Below are 19,913 nucleotides of genomic sequence, written 5' to 3' on the forward strand. Positions count from 1 at the left end.
TCAGCTACTTCAAAGTTACACCTAAAAAATTACATACTAAAAAGATATATATCAATTACAAATTTGTACTTGATACACAGGTCTAATTGTAGGTAGGCAATGAAACGTCAGAAAAAATATCACTATCATCACTGGGTTGAACACAATTCTTTGGGGCAGATTTTTTTTTATGGCTAGATGTCCATCCTGTCACTAACTTTCTCACCCGTTTTCATGCAAGACAATGAATATTCCCCATGAATAGACGTGTATTCACAGGAGACTGGAAATGAATGATGCTACTTGTAGGACAGTGATACTCATCATTTACAACTATCATGATAAAGGGACGCTAACACACGTTCACCACACACGCACACACACACACACACACACACACACACAATGGGCTTTTAGTTTTCATGTATCAAATCCACTCACAAGGCTGCAGTAGAAGACATTTGCCCAAGGTGCCATGCAGTGGGACGGAACTTATTGGGAAGCAAACTTCTTCACTAGACAGCTATACAAGCATCAAGGTATAATACAAATTGTATTTTCTTGAATATTGTGATGAATGGAAGAATTTAAATTTATCGTAATTACTGTATAAAATACATCAAAAAAGTTCATCTATAGTAAACAAAGCAAAAACACACTTGAAAGTAACCTTTGAATACCACCAGTTTTGGTCATGGAAATTACATGTGTAAAATGTATGTGCATGTGAGTGTGCATGTACTCAATATTGTTTAATGAAAATTGTATTTTCTGAGTTGGGGGTCTAACAACACAACAATTGCAAAACTTGAAGAATCTGCATACAAAATTAAAAACCTGAATTGGAAACTGTTTCCACATACTGAACCCTTTAAATATGAAGCTATATAAACACAATAACGAATGTGTATGTTCACATTACAAAGAATGATATCACACTAATAGATGTTTTAAGAAACTGTGCTGTTTTTAGTATATCTATCAAACAACCACTCATATTTTCTTTAAACAATACCCTACCGCCTTATGTATTGTATGTTTGTATAAGCCAACAAGTGAAACTTCTACATGACAGCTGGACATGTGAATAGCAACCAATCCTCTAAATTGCAGGCATCCATGTATTTGCTGACCAATGAGCAAAGCCTCTATCTACATAGTGGCTAAATATGTTAGAAATAGCAGCCAATTCTCTCTCATATCACACCATGTGTCTCATATTAGATTGATAAAGTAGTTGGGCCTTGCAAAATACCTGTCAGTTTTATTTAAAATGAAAGATTACCATTTTAAACTTTCTGATTTTTTAAACGTTTTTCACCATACTAATTTTTACTCTCTTCTATAAATATACAAATAAACAAGATGCAGGATTAGTGAGATGCTATTTTAAGCATATATTAATTCAGTTCTAGCCTGGCTAGCTATCACACAAATCAGTCAAACACTTTGGTTACCTATACTGAAAATCATTTTACGACTTACTGATGACTACCTCCAGACATCCTGAGCAAAGGAAACCAAATCAGGTTGAAATATCACTTTCCAATCTACCGGCATTCTCAGTAAATACCTATGTCTTTTTCTATACACGAGTCTTTGTAAAGTTTCTCTGAGACAGCTGTTCTATATTAGTGCTGTTCCAGATTTGTATATTGAACGCTAAGTAGAATGGATTACATTTCGCTAAGTTCTTCTCCTTTCAACAGTCTTACTAGGCAATGGTATATCATCAAAGCAGATTCTGCTCCTAAAGCTCTTTCTATAACCATCATAAAGTGGTCCATCAGTTTAATGCCACAATATCTGCCAATTTCTTTTCACCAGACAAATTAAGTTAACAAAGAAAAAAAATGCCATACAAAATTTGCTAAACAACCAACCAACTATAAACATGCATGCAGGTCTCCACAATATCCTTATAATTGATTAGCAATTTTGAAATCAACATACTTTCATATGACTTTGCACTAAACCACTTAAATAACACTGATCTAGTTTTCTAAAAGTTTATTTTCTTCGATAGCTGCTACCCATCAATACTTTTACTCATCTCCAAAGTATTAACTTTTGATTTTAATGTTGTAAGCAGTAAGATGCCACTACATTCCCTATGCAATAGTATTCCTGTTTCTACTTCTTTCCAAACGCTGTATTATGTCAGTTTCTGGGTACAATGAGCAACTTAAAAGCTTTCTTTTCACAGCTTTCCCAAACTGGTAGGAATATCCTTTACTGTTTGACCAATATATAACTAGGTGTGGTTGAGTGGTATGAAGTTTACTTCCAAACTGCATGATCTCAGGTTCAGCACCAAGGCATGACATCTTGGGCAAGTGCCAACTATAGCCCTAAGCCAACCAAAGTCTTGAGAGTGGATTTGGTACACAGAAACTGAAAGAAGCCCATTTGTGTGTGACTGTGTGCATGTTATTGTCTCCTTGGCTTGACTTCATGTAATAGTTGTAAACAAATGTCATTTTTATGCAAGCAGTGTTCTTCATTTCCAAATGTCAATGAAAATCTCTAGTCATGGAGTATATTACCTTACTTGGAAATTGAGGGTCGGCGACAGGAAGGAGATCCAACTACAGACAATCTGCCTCAACAAATTCCATCCAATCCATGCAAGCATCAAAAAGTGGACATTGAACAATGAAGATAAAAGTAAAATACTTAAACACTGACAATTGGTTTTTTTTTCAACTTGAATGTATAAACAGTTATGGAGTCATATCAATAACCAGTGACAGGATTAAAGAAAATAAAATTGGTGAATGATGAAAAGGGTATCAGATAATTGGATCTGAGACTATTGGACACGAGATTAATGTACATTTATCATATGCACACACATACTATACATCACTTGTATATATTTATATACATGCTTTTTTTTCTCCATGTTGGAATGGGCTGGACAAAGACATTGAGGCAGTATTCTACAACTGGATGCCTTTCTGTCACCAACTTCAGTTTTTATTTCTGAAATAAGGTATTTAATTCTACTGGTCTTCATACAAACCTGCTGAATCACAGAACACATTGTATACAAGAAATACATGCACCATTGCTTAAAAAGGAGTCAATGTGGATATAAGGGAACAAATACTTGCACATGAACCACACACACACATTTCATATACATACATACATTACAAACATCTCAGTGTAAGTGATTTGAGAGGCAAACTGGGTATACAAGGCATCAGATGTAGTGTAAAAGAGAGAAGACTGCACTGGTACGGTCATGTAATGTGTATGAATGAAGACAGTTGCATCAAGAAGTGTCGAGCTCTAATTGTGGATGGAACATGTGGAAGGGGTAGACCTAGGAAGATGTGGGACAAAGTGGTGATAAAAGATCTTCAGATGTTAGGCCTCACAGAGATAACAGGCGACTGAGACTTCTGGTGGCTTGCTGTACTTGAGAAGATATGTCAAGTTCAGTAAGTACATGGTCGTTTGCATACAGGCATTACTAATCTTGCATGCCAGTACCACATCAAAGCACCCATGCCAGTGCCGCATAAAAGTACCCAGTACTCTCAGTAAAGTGGTTGGCTCTTGTCAAACAGTCCAACTCATGCCAGCATGGAAAACAGACATTAAATGATGTGTGTGTGTGTGTTTTTTTAACCATACAGCAATACCTGCACTTACACATGTTAAATATATGTATACGTGTCAACATATATGAACGTACATGTGCATATTATCATGCCTGTACTTGTACACATCACATAATAAACATGCCTTTGATTGGGTACCGAAAAGTAACAGGAAAGGTTCTCTGTGGGCCAAGTCTGTTGTAGTTCAGGCTTCCGCCACTCGAAGCCACTTGATGCGACCCTCAGGTATCAGTATGCCAACCAGTGTCAAGTGTAGTCCTACTACCACGTGGTGCATCTTTGCTTTGCAGTGCTTCTCTCCAGTTCATCAACTTTTGCGATGGCTGAAATGAAGGAACAGCGTACTTCCATGAAATTCTGCTTTCTGCTGGGGAAAACGGCAGCCAAAACAGTTGTCATACTTCAAACAGCTTACAAAGAGGCTGCCATGAGCAAAACAAGTTTACACGTGGTTTTCACACTTTAGGAATGGTCACTTGAAGACCAACCTCCTGAATGGATGAAAACATGAAAATTCATGAACTGATCTTGGAGGACCATCACCAAACAATTGACAAACTTGTTGATATGACCAGTATGTCCTGGAGCTCCTGCGAACAAATTTTGAGCAAGGAATTGCAAATGAAAAGTGTTGCAACAAAATTTGTACCTTGCTTGATCATGGAAGATCAAAAGCAGTCACGACTGAATGTCACAAACTGAAAGAACAGTTGGAAATTGATCCAGACCTTTTTCCGAAGGTCATCACTGGTGACAAAAGCTAGTGCTATGGAATTTGCAGATGTGGAAGAGGTGAAGAGAGAAAAAATTTAATGTATTAAAAAAGGCCTCACTTTGCAAGAGTTTCAATACTGCTTCGAACAGTGGAAAATACGTCTGGATTGATGCGTTGCTTTGAAAGGAGAATACTTTGAAGACAATAAAAGTGTAAACACATAAGACTAAATGAATAAAATAACATTGCAAAATTCCGGTTTCTCTTGGGTACCCCTTTGTACATAGCATTATATGAGAATGCCTAAGTTTAATGATTTGATTGGTTCCAAATATCCAGTTTGTGAGGGGCTAATTTACATACAAATAATGCTTTAAATAGTGACTGCATTCTTGCTGAGATCTGACATTTTTGAAGTGTTAAATGTAAGGAACAATAAAATAATTTAGGCATAACCAATACTTTCATATCATTCACAGTAAACAGATCCTTTATAAACAATAAACAATCACAAGTACTTTTTTTTTTTTCTATTTATCACTTAATGATCTTAGCTCCTCATATTTGGTTCAATGAAAGAAAGAGTTTATTGCTATGGCAGTCTTTTTAGTTCATAAATTCCTTGACACCAGGCATGACATTTATTTTAGTCTGCAACAATTTGTCTACTTCACACAAAACCTTTATATCTTGAAACTTTCAAATATGTGAAACAGCTTCATCTAATCCTTAAAGGATGAAGATAAAGAGGAATTCATGTTGCTTGATCTTTTCCAGATTTTTCACCGTGATCTTCCATTTCAAAGAGATTTTATCATATAACTGAAATCTTGTAAATTAGTCACTGGAACATACAAGGTGTAACTAATTGTTGATATCGACAATCATCTCTCTCTCTCAATTTCAATCATCTTTACTGATTCTACAAATACCTCTAAATTATTAATAACTTGAAAACATTTTTCCCAAAATATCTCATTTTTCTCTTCTCTTCATTCCACTCCTTTTATATGCAATTAGAATATTGTATCATTTCCATCATTTAGTTACCTTCCTCATCAATAGCATTCATTAATTCATCAAATGTATGACAAAGAAAATATACTTTAAAGGTTGCAATAATACCTTGGTCTGTTGTTTCCAAAAGTTGGAGGCATAAACAATTTGAAGTTTAGATGCTGATATAGAGACAGTAGATGACAGGATGCATTTTCTACAGTCAGTAGCAGATGAAATAGAATATTTTTGTCTTCAAAATATATATATATATATATTTTTTTTTTTTACTTGAGTTACAAAATGAATGCAAAATCCCATCACCAAATAATGAAGTTGTAACCCAAGCCTATTTGCTTTCTATAAGATTTCCATAAGTGTAGTTTTTACAAAGCCTTTAGTTGCTCTTTGATTTAACACAACGCAGAAGCACAAATCTGAACTTAGTCTTCCTCCAAACAAGAAAAATGTTAACCAATTTTTAACAACTTTAAAACTTAGCATCAATAATTTCTTTTGCAACATTGCTTCTTGATGGAATGTGCTTTTAAAATATGCACATTTCATCTAAATTAACAGTTTGTAAGCTCATGTAGCTATATTCTATTATTTCTTTTAATTGTTTTTGTTTAAATTTGTTATTTCAGTGCCTGCACTCACAGCTTCCACTTACCAACGAGCTCATTTTTCACATCTCTAAAACCAGACATTACATACAGTAAATGCGTTTTAACAGTTGGTTTTTTTTTTCTGGGTTTTTTTTAAGAACAGATGAACATTTATTACAAATAACATCTAGATTAATAGGCATGCCTAATTAGATTTTATTATTTTTCCATGTTGAATGCAAGGACTTTAATAATGAAATTAAAATTGCACTTTTAATTCATTCAAATATTTTTCTCTATCCATTAAACCAAAGATATTAGTTGATGACTCAGAGAAAATTTTAATACTACATCTGCAATGGTTGTCCTGACTTTTTGTTTAAAGTTTTGCTTTTTTTTTTTGTTTTTAAAGTTTTACATTTCTTTATATTGGACCTAGAAACATTTACAATCTTTACAGTAACTGAACTTTTAAATACCACTAAAGATCATTAAGTATACATGTCTACATTAGGTACAAGATGTACATGTATACATAATATAACCAAAACCATAGCTGTAGATATATGGCTTTATGGTTAAAAAGTTAATTTTGCAACCACCTGGTTTCAGGTTCAGTTCATTGGGCAGCTGTCTACTACAGCCCTAGGTCAACTGAAACCATACAAGTGAATATGGTAGAGAGAGACTGAAAGAAGCCTATTGTGTGTGTGTCTCAGTGTTTGTTAACATTAGTGATCTACAAAAGTCACTTGCTACAAATGGTGTACTACTGTCAACAAATCAACTGCACATTTTGGACCTTTGAAGACTTGTGTTCAATAAGAAGTCTCTTACATGAAAAGCAGGCATGGATTAATGATAGGAAGGGCATCCAGCTGTAAAACAATGCCTGAATAATATGTATAACCCATGCAAACATGGGAAAACAAGACATAAATGATAACTGTCATTTGAAATCAAGTATGACATGATAACATGTATCATGCTTTCACTAATTGTTTTAGGTGCTTATATAGTCACAAACAGACATCCTTTCAGTCATTTTACGTTTAACCCAGCAGAACAACAAAGATGTGACAGCAGAGAGAAGAGAGGGTGGCATTAAAACTCAGCTGATACTCATTTAAGTTTAGTGTACTGAAGCAATAAGTGCTTTGCCCAAGGACACATGTCTCCCAGTTCAGGAATCAGACCCATAACCTTATGATTGAGAGTCTAAGAGCCTAATCATCAGACCAGACACCACCACTGAACATAAATGGTATATATTTGTATGCATGTCACTTCTGCTCAAGCAAATATACATACCAAATATGTACACACATGTATACATGCTATACACATATGAATAATATACTTATGTACCAGCATAGATGTGTGGTTACAAAGTTCACCTCACAATAGGTCATCAGGTCCCATCACACACTGTGGTAACTTAGACAAATGTCTTCTACTATAGCCCTGAGTTGATTTGGTAGATGGAAACACTACAGAAGCCCGTCATATATCTTGTAAAACACTTAAAATATCTATACACACAAGTGTGTATGTCCCCACATCTTTACAGTCACACTGTTTGAGTAGTAACATTTAATTTTGTCTCCCATAGCTCAGCAATATTGTCTGTTTCAATACGAGAAAACCAACGGAATAATGAGGGTGGGCTGAAAAGTTCATAGGCTGGCTATGCAGGATTAATGACAGAGCTGTGAAATTTTGCATCCATTAATTTTAACTCCTCTTATTAATGACTGCACCGTTTCTTTCCAGCTAAACTGAACTCTGACTGTTCAAAGAAGACTTTAAAAGTAACAAGTAGCAACTACTCTTGAAAATCGACAAAATTTGGCACTGTGGGGTCACAAAGTACCTGCAGAAAAAGGCTTTAGCCCCCAAGGACATTCATGTTAACATGCTACATTAGAGGAGGACACTATAGCTTTATCAGCAGTGTAAACGTGAGCAGCTGATTTTTGGAAGGAAAAGGGGGAGTCTTGAAGATCAGCCAAGGTCTGGACCTCTGCAACCACTGAAGAAAACATTAACTGTGGTCACCACTTGGTGATGCATGACAAGTGATTGACTGTAAATCAAACAGCCAGTGCTATTAACATATGAGAGTTGGGAATATTCTGCACAATGAAATTGTCATAAGGAAGGTTTCTGCTTGGTGGATGCCACATCTTCTGATGCACATTTGAAAGTGCACCAGGCTGATCACATCATGGGAAAGTCTGACATTGTTTCAGGCAGATCCAGCTGGTTTCTTTGAATGATTTCTAACCCAAAATGAGTGTTGGGTTCATCACTTTGAGCTAGAGACAAAGGGACATCCATGCAGTGGAAACAACCCACCTCACCTGCTCAAAAGAAAGCCAAGTTTGCTTCATTTGCAGGGTGTGTGATGGCCTTAGTATTTTGGAGATGCAAAAGGCATTGTGTTTATCGACTTCAAAAGGGTCACACCATCAATAGAGTGTACTATGCCAAATTGCTGAGGCAGTTCCAGAAAGCTATCAAGACCCAAGAAAACTGACAAAAAGAGTCTTGTTTCATCAGGACGATACTCCAGCACACAAGTCCTTGGTTTCAATGGCTGCTGTGTATGACTGTGGCTTTGAACTGGTTGATCACTCTCCCTATTCTCCTGATTTCGCTCCATCTGACTATCATCTGTTCAACATGAAAAAACACTTAGCTGGGAACCAGTATTGCATTAATGATGATATCGTATCTATTGTTAACAGGATGAGAGCCAACAGGATGAGGCCAACAGGATGAGAGCTTCTTCACCAATGAGATCCAAGCACTGCAACACTAATGGAATAAGTATGTGGAGTGCAAGGGGTACAATGTTGTAAAATAAACCTCATTTGGTCACATTCCATGAGTATTATGGTCACCCTATGAACTTTTCAGCCAACCTCATAAACTACCTTAATTAAAGATAAAACAACATGAAGGGCAGCAGGCCCTACAATACTGCCTCAGTAAGTCTCATCCAACCCTTGCTAGCATAGAAAAAGTTGACGTAAAAACTACCATACTGATACAGACATACACATAATATGCACAATAGACATGACTATATAAAAAGAAAAAATACATATATACATTTGTGAGTGCATCCTGCAAGTGTTTATGGTTTAAAACCTACTCTAGTTTATTCTAAGTCCTTTAATATCCCAAAATTTAACACTATGACAATAAGTATCAAACAGGAGTCAATACAATTGAGAAGGCCATTGAAGATAATGCCCTAGCATAATTACAATCAACTAAATCAAACCAATTAGAAGAACAATAATACAGAAACAATATGCACAAAAATATGCACAGAATATTCTTATACAAGCTGCTGTAGCAATGAAAAAAAAAATTGTCAAGTAGCAGCCATGTTTGCAAGGGAAATGAAATACAAAACCAACAGATTTTACAATCATTTCAAATATTCAGAATTACACGAGAGTCTAATGGCATAGAAAAAAGACTATTCACAAATAGGTGTCTGTTGAACTTAGTTAAATTCCTTTTAGACGCAAAACATTTAATTACATTGTAACAGTTTACTTGTCCAGCCAAGTTCCCAACTGCAAATAGTAACTCAGGGTAATAATAGGCATGTTCTAATAGAATAGCTGACAACCACTTCCAACAGTTCCATTACCTAAGACTTTGCAAAATATTTGTTCTAAAATAAGAGACTCATCTTACTGAAATGTTGACAACTCAAAATAGAAATAAAACAGACATATATTTCACCAGTACAACTTTATATTTGATGTTGTAAGCACAATATACAAACATTCAAATACCCTTAAAACCCAAGAAATTTAAATAGTAATTATTTTCAAAATAAACATGGAACTTTACGAAAAAGAAATTGAATGGTTGGAATTTAAAGAAATGTTAAACTAGAATTCAATAAATCACTTTCTACATAGTTTGCAAAATAGCTACATTACACCTGATTGTTTTACAAAGTCAGATCTGAACAGTAGGATCCATTTTTCTTCTAAGTCCTTCTAAACAAGAGACAGGGGCAACTGCACATGTTAAAACATTAAATCAGTCTGTTTGTGTAAGTTAATGATTAAGAGGAAACTGAGCAGGATGGGACTTCAAATGGATATGGCTATCGGAAGAAAGGATTGAGTAAAAAGTTTAACATTAAATTCTGAAGGAATACGACATAAATGTTGCATTTTTGGTTTGATGTACAGGAAGGGGTTGTGGCTACAGCCTTTGTAGGCGCTCTTTAACATTTTTCCTTTTGAACAGTTGCAAGACAATGGCTGTAGGAAAAACATGCAGGAAAGGAATTCCAGAGAGCTGACATTCTAGACAGGAAGGACTAGGTATGATGGTTTATACTCAGGAGTGTCTGAATAGAAGTTGCACTAGACCAGCCAACTCTAAGCAGCAGGTGTCTCTATAGTAGTTGTTGAAAAAGTAGAGAGAAGACAGCATATCTGTGGACCAGATGTTGGCACATTCAACAAACTAGAGTAGTAAACAATAACTGTAGAAGAGACAAGATATTATTGGAAAGTAAAACAAGTAGAATTATTAAATAAAGGCCTTACCATTCTAGATTTACCTAAACAAGTGCATACACACAACCACCATCAATACTTGAACGATAACACTAAATATGGATAGAAGAATCAACTATTCATGGTTAAAAAAATTTTCACTTTACAGAACAAGATCAAACTTTTGCAATGTTTTAGCCATGTGTGATAAGTGCTTACACCAAAAAAGAGCAGGTATTGTAAGGCTTGGCAATAGTTGAACATGTGGTATTAACCATGTTGGTAATTAGTGAATATAACATACCTCTTCGCAAGAATACATTTCTAAAAAGAAAAAACAAATCAGTTTACATTTCAAGTAAATTTTTAAATATTGAAGTATCTAGAGCAATTTAGCAAACTGTATTAATTGGTGTATGAAACTGGTGTTTGGGACACAGTAGAAAGTTCTTGCATTAAATTATGGAGGGTTATAATATATATATGAACACTTCTTACTTGTATTACTACGGAAAGATCATTAGAACAGATCTGTGGAGGGCTAGTGGAGGAGTGGATAAACTAGCTACATTTAATAACCTAGTGAATGTGCATGAATGTTAATATTTCATGCTTATCACCAATCGAGTAAAATGATGGCGACGTTGGCATTCCTTGTTGATATTATGCATTCAAGATCTCTAAATTAAAAAAAATTCCTTTACAGAAAAACAAGTGAGGATTGGCAAAAGGAAGGGCATCCAGTTAAAAATCCTGCCTCAAGGTAGCATGGAAAGGCAGATATTAAACAAGTGATATTTAAAAATCTCTATCAAAAAATTGAAGACTTGGACAGCCTTGTAAGAAAAGAATGAAAGAGTCTTTACATCCTTAATCATTTAACTATGCTTATCTAAAGATGGCTCTTCTTGATTCAAATAGAGCCAGACTATCCGTCTCATTTCTTAACCCTTCAGCATTTAAACTGGCCATATCCGGCCAAAAGTATTCTGCTTGTTTTATGTTCAAACTGGCCAAATCTGGTCTCTCACACCAACCCTACAATATTGTTTTAAAAATTAACAGCTACCTCATCAAAATCTCATAGCTACAAGATAATGTATGATTAGTTTAAAACAATGTGGATGAAAAAGCATTAATTTTGGCAGAATAATGCAAACATTAAAGGGTTAAATGTCGATACTACAATGCTACTAACAATATCACCCTACTTCTGTATAATTTGAACAGTCTTACAACATAATGCTTCTCAACTACTTGACACAATATTAACTAACCTATCACCTAATAACCTCAGTTGCTTGTTTGCAATCCTAAACCCATTTTCTTGTCACCTTATCCCCTATCACAATGCTTAATATGCAACTTGCAAGCCCTCCTCCACAACTGGTCAGCACAAGGTAACATCTCACTTTAGCATCATAATTCTCTAGGGATTTATTGTGAACATATTTCACAATTGATCATATATCTTGTCACAAACTTTAATTTCCTTAACATGCTATGGTTAAGAAAATGTAAACCAGAGATTTAACACCGATTGCCAACAACTGATTTTCAGATGATAGGTATACTGTAAAAGAGTTCTATCACCAAAGACTGTGAAAATAAATTACAAATATTAGCTGAGTTTGACTTTCAAATAACATTTTAATATACAAAAGAACAATTCACCAAGCACTGCTAATCTACTCCAAAACTAGTGAATTGATGTAGCTATGATCAATTTAAACACCAAAGGTCAATGCTTGATGAAAAATGAGAAGTGATTCTAAAGGATTGCAATACTGGAGAAGGATGGCAAAATATTGTTTCCAATGTGAGTAGGGGACATTAAGGATACAATAAAGAGAAAAGCAGACACATTTGCTAGATGTAGAAGAAAAGTATACGAGTAAAAAAAAAATTAACAGAATTAAAGAGCAATTACTGTATTGACTATTAACTAGACGATCATTTTGTTTAACATTTGTCTTTACTGTATTTCTGATGAAATACACTGCCTAATGAAGAATTTAGTTTGAAGCATAAATTAATATGAAATTTTGAAGGAAGATTTTAATTTAGATTATTTTAAAGCGGGTAGTTTGTATCATAAAACCAGGCGGGTAGGTCGCAAGAGGATAAAAGCAGAGCAAAATACGTGCAACAACTACACCATCCCTGATATACAAGCAACTTGTAGTGGTTAGAAAATGTTAAAAGCTGAGGGGAAAACTAACCTCTGGAATTCACTCTAAGAATTGTGTACAGTAGATGTGAACCAAAAAAAATGAAGTTAAATAACATTTATGGAAAATAAAGGGTGTATTTTCTTATCTTTCATATCCCAGACATCAACCTTTTCTTTCTTGAAATACAATCATTTCATACCAACTTCTAATGCTATTTCATTTAGTTCTTATCACATGCTTTTATTGCTCAAATTGTAAATTCTATGTTGGCATAGTTTGGACATTTTATTCAGCAGAGGGCTTTATCTTTTAACAATATTGGCTTAAAATATCAATCACACCATGAACTGACATGTTTCCAATCTGTAGTATACTTTGGAATATGCTACTTTTCACAATAGATTACCTTTATTGTAGCTTAGAGGAGTTACATCAACTTTACAAAGGAGTATGCAAGTAAAAGAAACCTAAGCAGAGAGAAACACTGATCAAAAATATTTTTTTAAATAGTGTAAAGTATAGCACAGGAAAGGGAACAGGATGAGTACAGGAGAGTTAAGGATTTACACAAGAGTAACTCAGACTGAGTGACAGAGATTGTAGTGACACAGGATGATGTACAAGCAAAAGTAAATATTTGTTCATTGCAAATAAAGAGAATAAGACATAAATGATCAGTCTCTTACACTGTAACAAGATACATCCATTTATAATATGGTATCAGTTAAGTAACATTATAGATAATTAGTAAGTAGGCAAGAGATTGCAATGACAACAATGTGAAAAGATAGACTGAAAAGTAAAAACAGTGGTGTTAGCTTTCCAAATACAAGCAGAATAAATCCAGCTTTTAAAAAGCCAACTTCAAGTTTTAAGTCCTTCACTGATCGACGAAACAGAATTGAAAACCCGCCATGCTTGAGTAGAAGACCCATCAAGCCAAGTGAAATTGTAGTCATGGCAGATATTAGTGTCGTGTTGACGGCACATTAAAAAACACCCATTACACTCTCAGAGTGGTTGGCATTAGGAAGGGCATCCAGCCATAGAAGCCATGCCAAATCAGACTGGAGTCTGGTGCAGCCCCTCAGCCCTGGTCAAACTGTCCAACCCACAACAGCATGGACAGCGGACATTAAATGATAATGATGAATAGTGACAAAAACAAGATATTGTTGCATCCCTAAAACACACAATATTGTGGCTGTCTCAATTGATACATGCATTCTACTTTGTTAACAGGAAAAACTAAGCGTCAAAGAGAATCTACTAACTATGCCAACCTAACAGGAAGGCTATCATCACAGAATATCATGAACTTTCTAAAATATCCAATTTATATCCTTACTAATATGCTGACCTGTTCTTTTTGAAAGGTTCTAATATAAAGAAAGAACAAAAATGGGAGGATGTGTAAATTCAATAGAAAAGATACTAATTTTTTTCTTGTCCTAAATTTACCAATATGACTAGTTTTGACAGATAATCCAGGAGTATAATCAAATAAAAATACAAATGTTTTAGACTAATTGATAAGGTGGTTACAAGTCCAAAAGTCAGGAAAGTAAAGATTAAAGCTCATTGTCTTCATTGAGTTAAAATTGAAACACACTTTTAAAGTATTAAACTTCAGGAATTAGCAAACTTTTAACGATGGTAGATTTAAGCCTTTTTATTTCACAACTATTACAATTTACTATATTCTATTTCAGTAGGGCTTTCCTGAAAATGTAGATTTTTTTTACATTAGTGCTAGGAATAATAGCATAACAAGGTAAAACATGCTCCAACAATGTAAGAAGTAAAAACTACTTTCCCGTTAAGCAGACACAATTAAGGATTAATTTGAGTAGAGCACAACAGCTTTCTTCCATTGGGGAAGACCAATTATACTTTATTTTTAGGATAACAGTGAATTGTTCAAAGTGAATTGCTGCACCATAAAACTCTTAACAAAAAAAAGTCCTTTTCAAAGTTAAGGCGACATATAATACATGTTATTCATGCCATTACCAAAAAATCCGGGTTGCTTGGATTTACATTACTCTGATCATCCACCCACCTCTACCTTCCACTACATGTGATAGTATATTCATGAAATACAAAGTACTATAAAGTTTTTGAGACAATACAGGCCTCAAAATTTTGATGCATTTTACACGAAGATTTTTTTTAAAGTGTAAACGTGCAATAAGTAAATTCCAGTAAAAAGGACTGAAAAAAATACTTGGACGAAGTCTAAGGGATCTTCAGTGTAACAAATCAAACAGTACAATATATTTAACATATAACAGCTTTGTACAGTTACAGTAACAATACACCATAGTTATTTTTTCACACTGGCCAGTAAATAACTGATGCCTAACATTTTATTATTATTTCAATACACAAGATGAACAGCAATGTTAACCCAGGTAGCAATTGAAGTCAAGTTATATTGGGATGTAAGCACCCTTGTTTTCTGTTATATTAATTATAATTCTCACTGGTATCTGGCCACAACTTTGTAAGGAAAAGATATTGTCACAGAATTGATTCCAACAGATACCTGGATAAAGAAAAATGGTGAAAACAGCCCCATGTGATTTGAAATTATGTGATGAAATTATTCTAACACATCATAGCCCTGTCTTAGTCATTCACCTTTAACCAATCCAAAATAATTGAAATAGCATGTTGAAAACAATATGCCAAATTCTAACCATTATTGAAATAGCAAAAAGAAAAAAGTTGCTGGCAGTTTCTAAAAATTGTACAAGTTGCCAGCAAGTTAGGATATTTTCAGTTAGTAACGGGAAGTTTCACAGATATGCTTAAAACATCAGTTTCATTCATTAACTACAAATATTTCAATTAATTAATCTTACATATGGAGCATGGGTTTAGCATTATTCTATGAACTGCATACTTAGAAATACTGAAATATTCAGATTTTATCAAGAGCAAAAACCATGCATTTTAACAAACATAAACATTCTAGAAACATATCAGCCAGCAAGAGAACGAAACATTTGCAACAACAATTTTCTACCTCAGCTGCTTAAAATAGCAAATACACGTTCACATATATACATTACACAGATTTCCCCTATTTATCAGTAGTACCTGCTAGGTCACACTAGTTTGATATTATAACCCATATAACAAGGAATTTATATATTATAAACTTATGACTAGAATCAATGTTTAGTACCCAGCAAATTATTATTTTCATATTTGTATGTGCTTAGGAAGAGTTATGTTTTATCCTCAGATTCGAAAAAAGGTTTCTCATGTAAAAATTTACAAAGGGGTGAAATAGTATCAGCCTTGAAGGCACGAAAAGCGAAATAAAGTTTTGTTACTGAGTGGAGTGCCAATCCCCGGGTTTGAAATTACCATTAAAACTTACAAAAAAAAAAAAAATTAACGCAAGTAATACCTAAAAACACCACGTAACGATTTATGCAAGCAATCGAAATACACAAAATGACATTGATTTCACATTTAGAAACCAGACTACAGCCCACGCAATGAACAGAGAAACATTCACGGACATGGTTAAATTTAAATTAAAGAATTAAGTATTTTGGCACATTAAAATTGGAATAGAACTAGAACCTTCAATTAAAAATATAAGCTTGTAAATTAATTACGACAAATGGTTTTATAAAAGGTGATTTTGAACTTGCGAGGATACGTCTGGTGTACTGTCACTTGAGAACAAACTTGATCTTTGACGTACATTTTTCATATGAAAACTAATTATGTCAACTCTTATAAAATGTTAAGAGTCATTATTAACTCAGTAGAAATATGTTTCAAAGAACTGCATGTTCTCTTCATGTTCTCAGTAGATTTATTGATGTGGAAACAAAAAGGTGAACCTTTCTACCCCACCTTTGGATGAAAATACACAGTATCTACAGCAAAGAACATATTTTCTTTTATTCTTTTACTGGTTTCAAGCATTGGACTGCGACCATGCTGGGGCACCACCTTTATATGTTTAGTCGAGCATAGTACTTATTTCATCGATCTATATATATATATATATAGAACCACTAGTTTACGGGACACGAAGAGGAACATAACACCGAATTTTAAATCAGTGTAAACATAAACATATACGAGTAGAGAGAGATGCGCAGAAGCGTGCACGCGGTGGGCTTCTGTGCACTTTCTGTCCAAATTCTATTCACAAAGTATTAGCAAACCCAAGGCTATAGGAAAATACATGTGCCCAAGACGCCAGACAATAGAATCGAACCCAGAACTTTATGATTGGGAAGTGAAATTCTCAACCACACAGCCATGTCTGCGCCCTTACGTATATTTTTTAACATTATAAACGATTAAATTTTTGAAGTTCATTTAACGACGTATAACAACAATGGAAACATCACTTACAATACAGCATACTGAGAGGGTTTGTAATAGAGAGGGATTTGAATAAGAGAAAACACAATTACGGATGAGTGGTGACAAATCTGATCAATAAACATGAAACGAAGAAGTTCAACAGCAGCGAAAAATGGTGATATGGAGAAGTTGTTGGGACAGAGAAGAAGAAATATGGAATCACTTATTTCAGTAATGGTATAATGAAAAAGTATAGTTATATTACTGAGAAAGACGTTTTTTAAAGTTGTAAACCTGTCTGAAATAAAATATTATCAGAGCTGAGAGACCTACCTCCTTCTGCCATGTTCAACTCAGTCTACAAGGCAACAACAGCAGCAGTAGACACCCGACCTTGACCAGAAGGGCAAAGAACGTAGAAATACGTAACTTCCGATCATGTGATGAGACAAGTAACAAACAGGTTCGAAGAGAAAACTACGGAAGACAAAAAGAGATACAATTTTTAAAACCCACGTCGCTGGCAAACATTCAGATATTCTTTAAAAATAGATTTTCGGGGAAAAAATATAGATCTTGTAATCTATGATTCATTAAATTATGAAAGCCTAATACTATAAAGAAAAAACGTTTTAAAATAAATTTCTTTTTCTTGCAAACACCTTTAGAATATATAATAAATTATATTTTATTGTTATCTAAGAGGGATTATATCTATAATTATCCAATATTGATTTCAAATTTCGGCACAAGGCTAGTAATTTCGGGGGAGAGAATAAGTCAATTACATCGACCCAGCATTCAACAGGCATTTATTTTATCGACCCTAAAAAGATGAACGGCAAGGTCGACCTCGGCGGAATTTGAACTCTGAACGAAATGCCGCTAAGCATTTTGCCTGGCGTGCTAACGATTCTGCCAGCTGTTGTTTGTTGATAGTTAGTGAAGCATTCGTGGATGGAGTCAGAAAATTGTAGTTTTGTTCAGGCAGAATCAACCTCCCGTGTTATCCCTCTAGGATCATAAAAACTTCAGTACCAGTTAAGTACTGGATCATTGTAACGACTTCTCCCACTCCCCCTCAATACTATTGGGAACATCTGAATAAAATAGGACTTTTGGTGTGTTTATTTGTTTTTATCCATTCACTCCATTGACAATTTCTTTCCAGCCTCGATTCTCAAACGGAACTTTTCCGTTTATATCACGGATGCTCTTAAGAAAGGTGTGACTAACATATTCACACACAGAGATCCGAGACTGCAACAAGGAAAAAGCCACTCAACTAATTGGCATTAATCATATAGACACTCTACAGCTCTCAAGCCCACAGAAGTGCTGTTTCTGTTTTCTATTGCTAATATAATGGCATCTTTTCCATGGAACTGGTCGGGCTAGTACCTCCTCTGATTCAATCATCTCGCCACTTCTCGTCGCTCTTTTTGCATCCCCTCCACTAGCATCGCGCTAAGCACTGTACTTTGTCCTTGTTTACGAGAACATCAACAGTCTGAAATCTCCAGCCGATGTCATACTTACAGGTGTTGACCTGCAAACAATTTAAACAGAATATTAAGGGTATCGAGCTCAACCGTCTCGGAGTGACTACAGAGGCCGTGGGTTCTGCCCCTTCATCATTTTTGTATCTGTTATGAATTTGAGGTCATATTATCTAGATCTTTATTTGTTAATTATATGAAGGATAGATCCCTTGTCATAAGGTCTTCTTGGAGACATGACATGATGAAGTATTATTAATCCAATTACTGTTTGCTAAATTTTCATAGAGATTAACTTTATTTTGCTTTATACTTCATATGTAATGGCGGTACATTATGGGAGAAGTCTTTCTGAGGTACGATTATTGTACATTGATAATAACAGTCGTCCAAACACTAGTTCTTTCTGACTAGTCTTATGTCTAGAATGGCCAAGGGTGATTGAGACTGAAAGCAGATGACGCTTATGATTAGGAGAGAGGAGGGTTTATAAAAGAATTTGGTCATTCGATTTGACAGAGTAATCACCATCAGCTAAATCACGTAATAAGACTTGTTGCTCAATGCTTGTTTCTCGGAACTACATTTTCCTGGGATTCTTTTTCAACCACAAACATTTAAAGGTTCCAACTGAATATTTACCAAATTAATTTCTCCGACTGTCTTTGTCTTTAATATAAATGAGAATGGAAAGAAGATACTCTTCTGGCGATACTTACTAAGGAATAAAAGAATGTATATTTCGAACTTAAACCATTAAAAGAATAAAAGAATACACGCATGTACGATTTCTCGTTTCATTCCGATACAAGAACATTTTTGCTTATATTGGGTTACACAATATCTTATACAATTATATATTTCATACTATAAAAACATAATTAATTGTTATCAATTGCTTTGCTGTTGCTTTTTTTTTTTTTGTAAAATTTAATGATGTTTGTGCTTGTGCTAAGTATTCTTTTATTCTTTTACTAGTTCTGGTTTAAATTGTATATTCTCTTATTCTTTTGAGTTTAAAACCATAACGTAAAGGATTCCCCGTTTTCATTTACAGTTTGACTAAAAGATGATTCTATATTGTGAAATTAATGAAAAGAATGTCAAAAAGATAGCCAGAGCAACAGAAATGAATGAAGTTTAAAAGTAGAATTACTTAAAATATAAAAGTAGGTATATATTTGAGCATTGTGAAGAAAAACGCAAACATACGTGTGTGCATGATCCCTAGGTCAGCTGTTATCAAATAGACTTCTAATTATAGTTATTCCCGCCGTGGTGGTTCCATCTCTCAATATATCCAGGTCTACGATGTGCAATGCATCTTTCCTTTATAAAACAGTAAAGTATGAACTGAGGGAGATTTGACAACTATTTCAAACCAGTTCAACTGCGCCGCTCGAAGTGGTTCAGTAAAACGCTTGTCAATGG

General features: G+C 34.5%; 1 protein-coding gene across 6 annotated transcripts in view; it reads right to left on the reverse strand.

Annotated features, from left to right (window-relative positions):
* LOC106872431 (glycogenin-1) overlaps nucleotides 1–17,350 on the reverse strand; it is a 31,950-nt gene extending 14,600 nt beyond the window's left edge. For 3 of the 6 annotated variants that reach the window (XM_014919432.3, XM_014919431.3, XM_052970204.2), the window contains exon 1: nucleotides 17,317–17,350. In XM_014919432.3, the coding sequence (XP_014774918.1) occupies nucleotides 17,317–17,329 (13 nt within the window). In that variant the 5' untranslated portion in view covers nucleotides 17,330–17,350. Of the gene's footprint in view, nucleotides 1–4,444; nucleotides 4,632–17,316 lie in introns of those variants that run through there. The other 3 variants (XM_089356722.1, XM_089356721.1, XM_089356720.1) reach the window with 1 other exon arrangement.
* Between the last annotated feature and the right edge of the window lie 2,563 nt (nucleotides 17,351–19,913).

Source organism: Octopus bimaculoides, chromosome 8 (genome assembly GCF_046866305.1).
Source record: "Octopus bimaculoides isolate indiv1 chromosome 8, ASM4686630v1, whole genome shotgun sequence".
Classification (NCBI taxonomy): domain Eukaryota; kingdom Metazoa; phylum Mollusca; class Cephalopoda; order Octopoda; family Octopodidae; genus Octopus; species Octopus bimaculoides.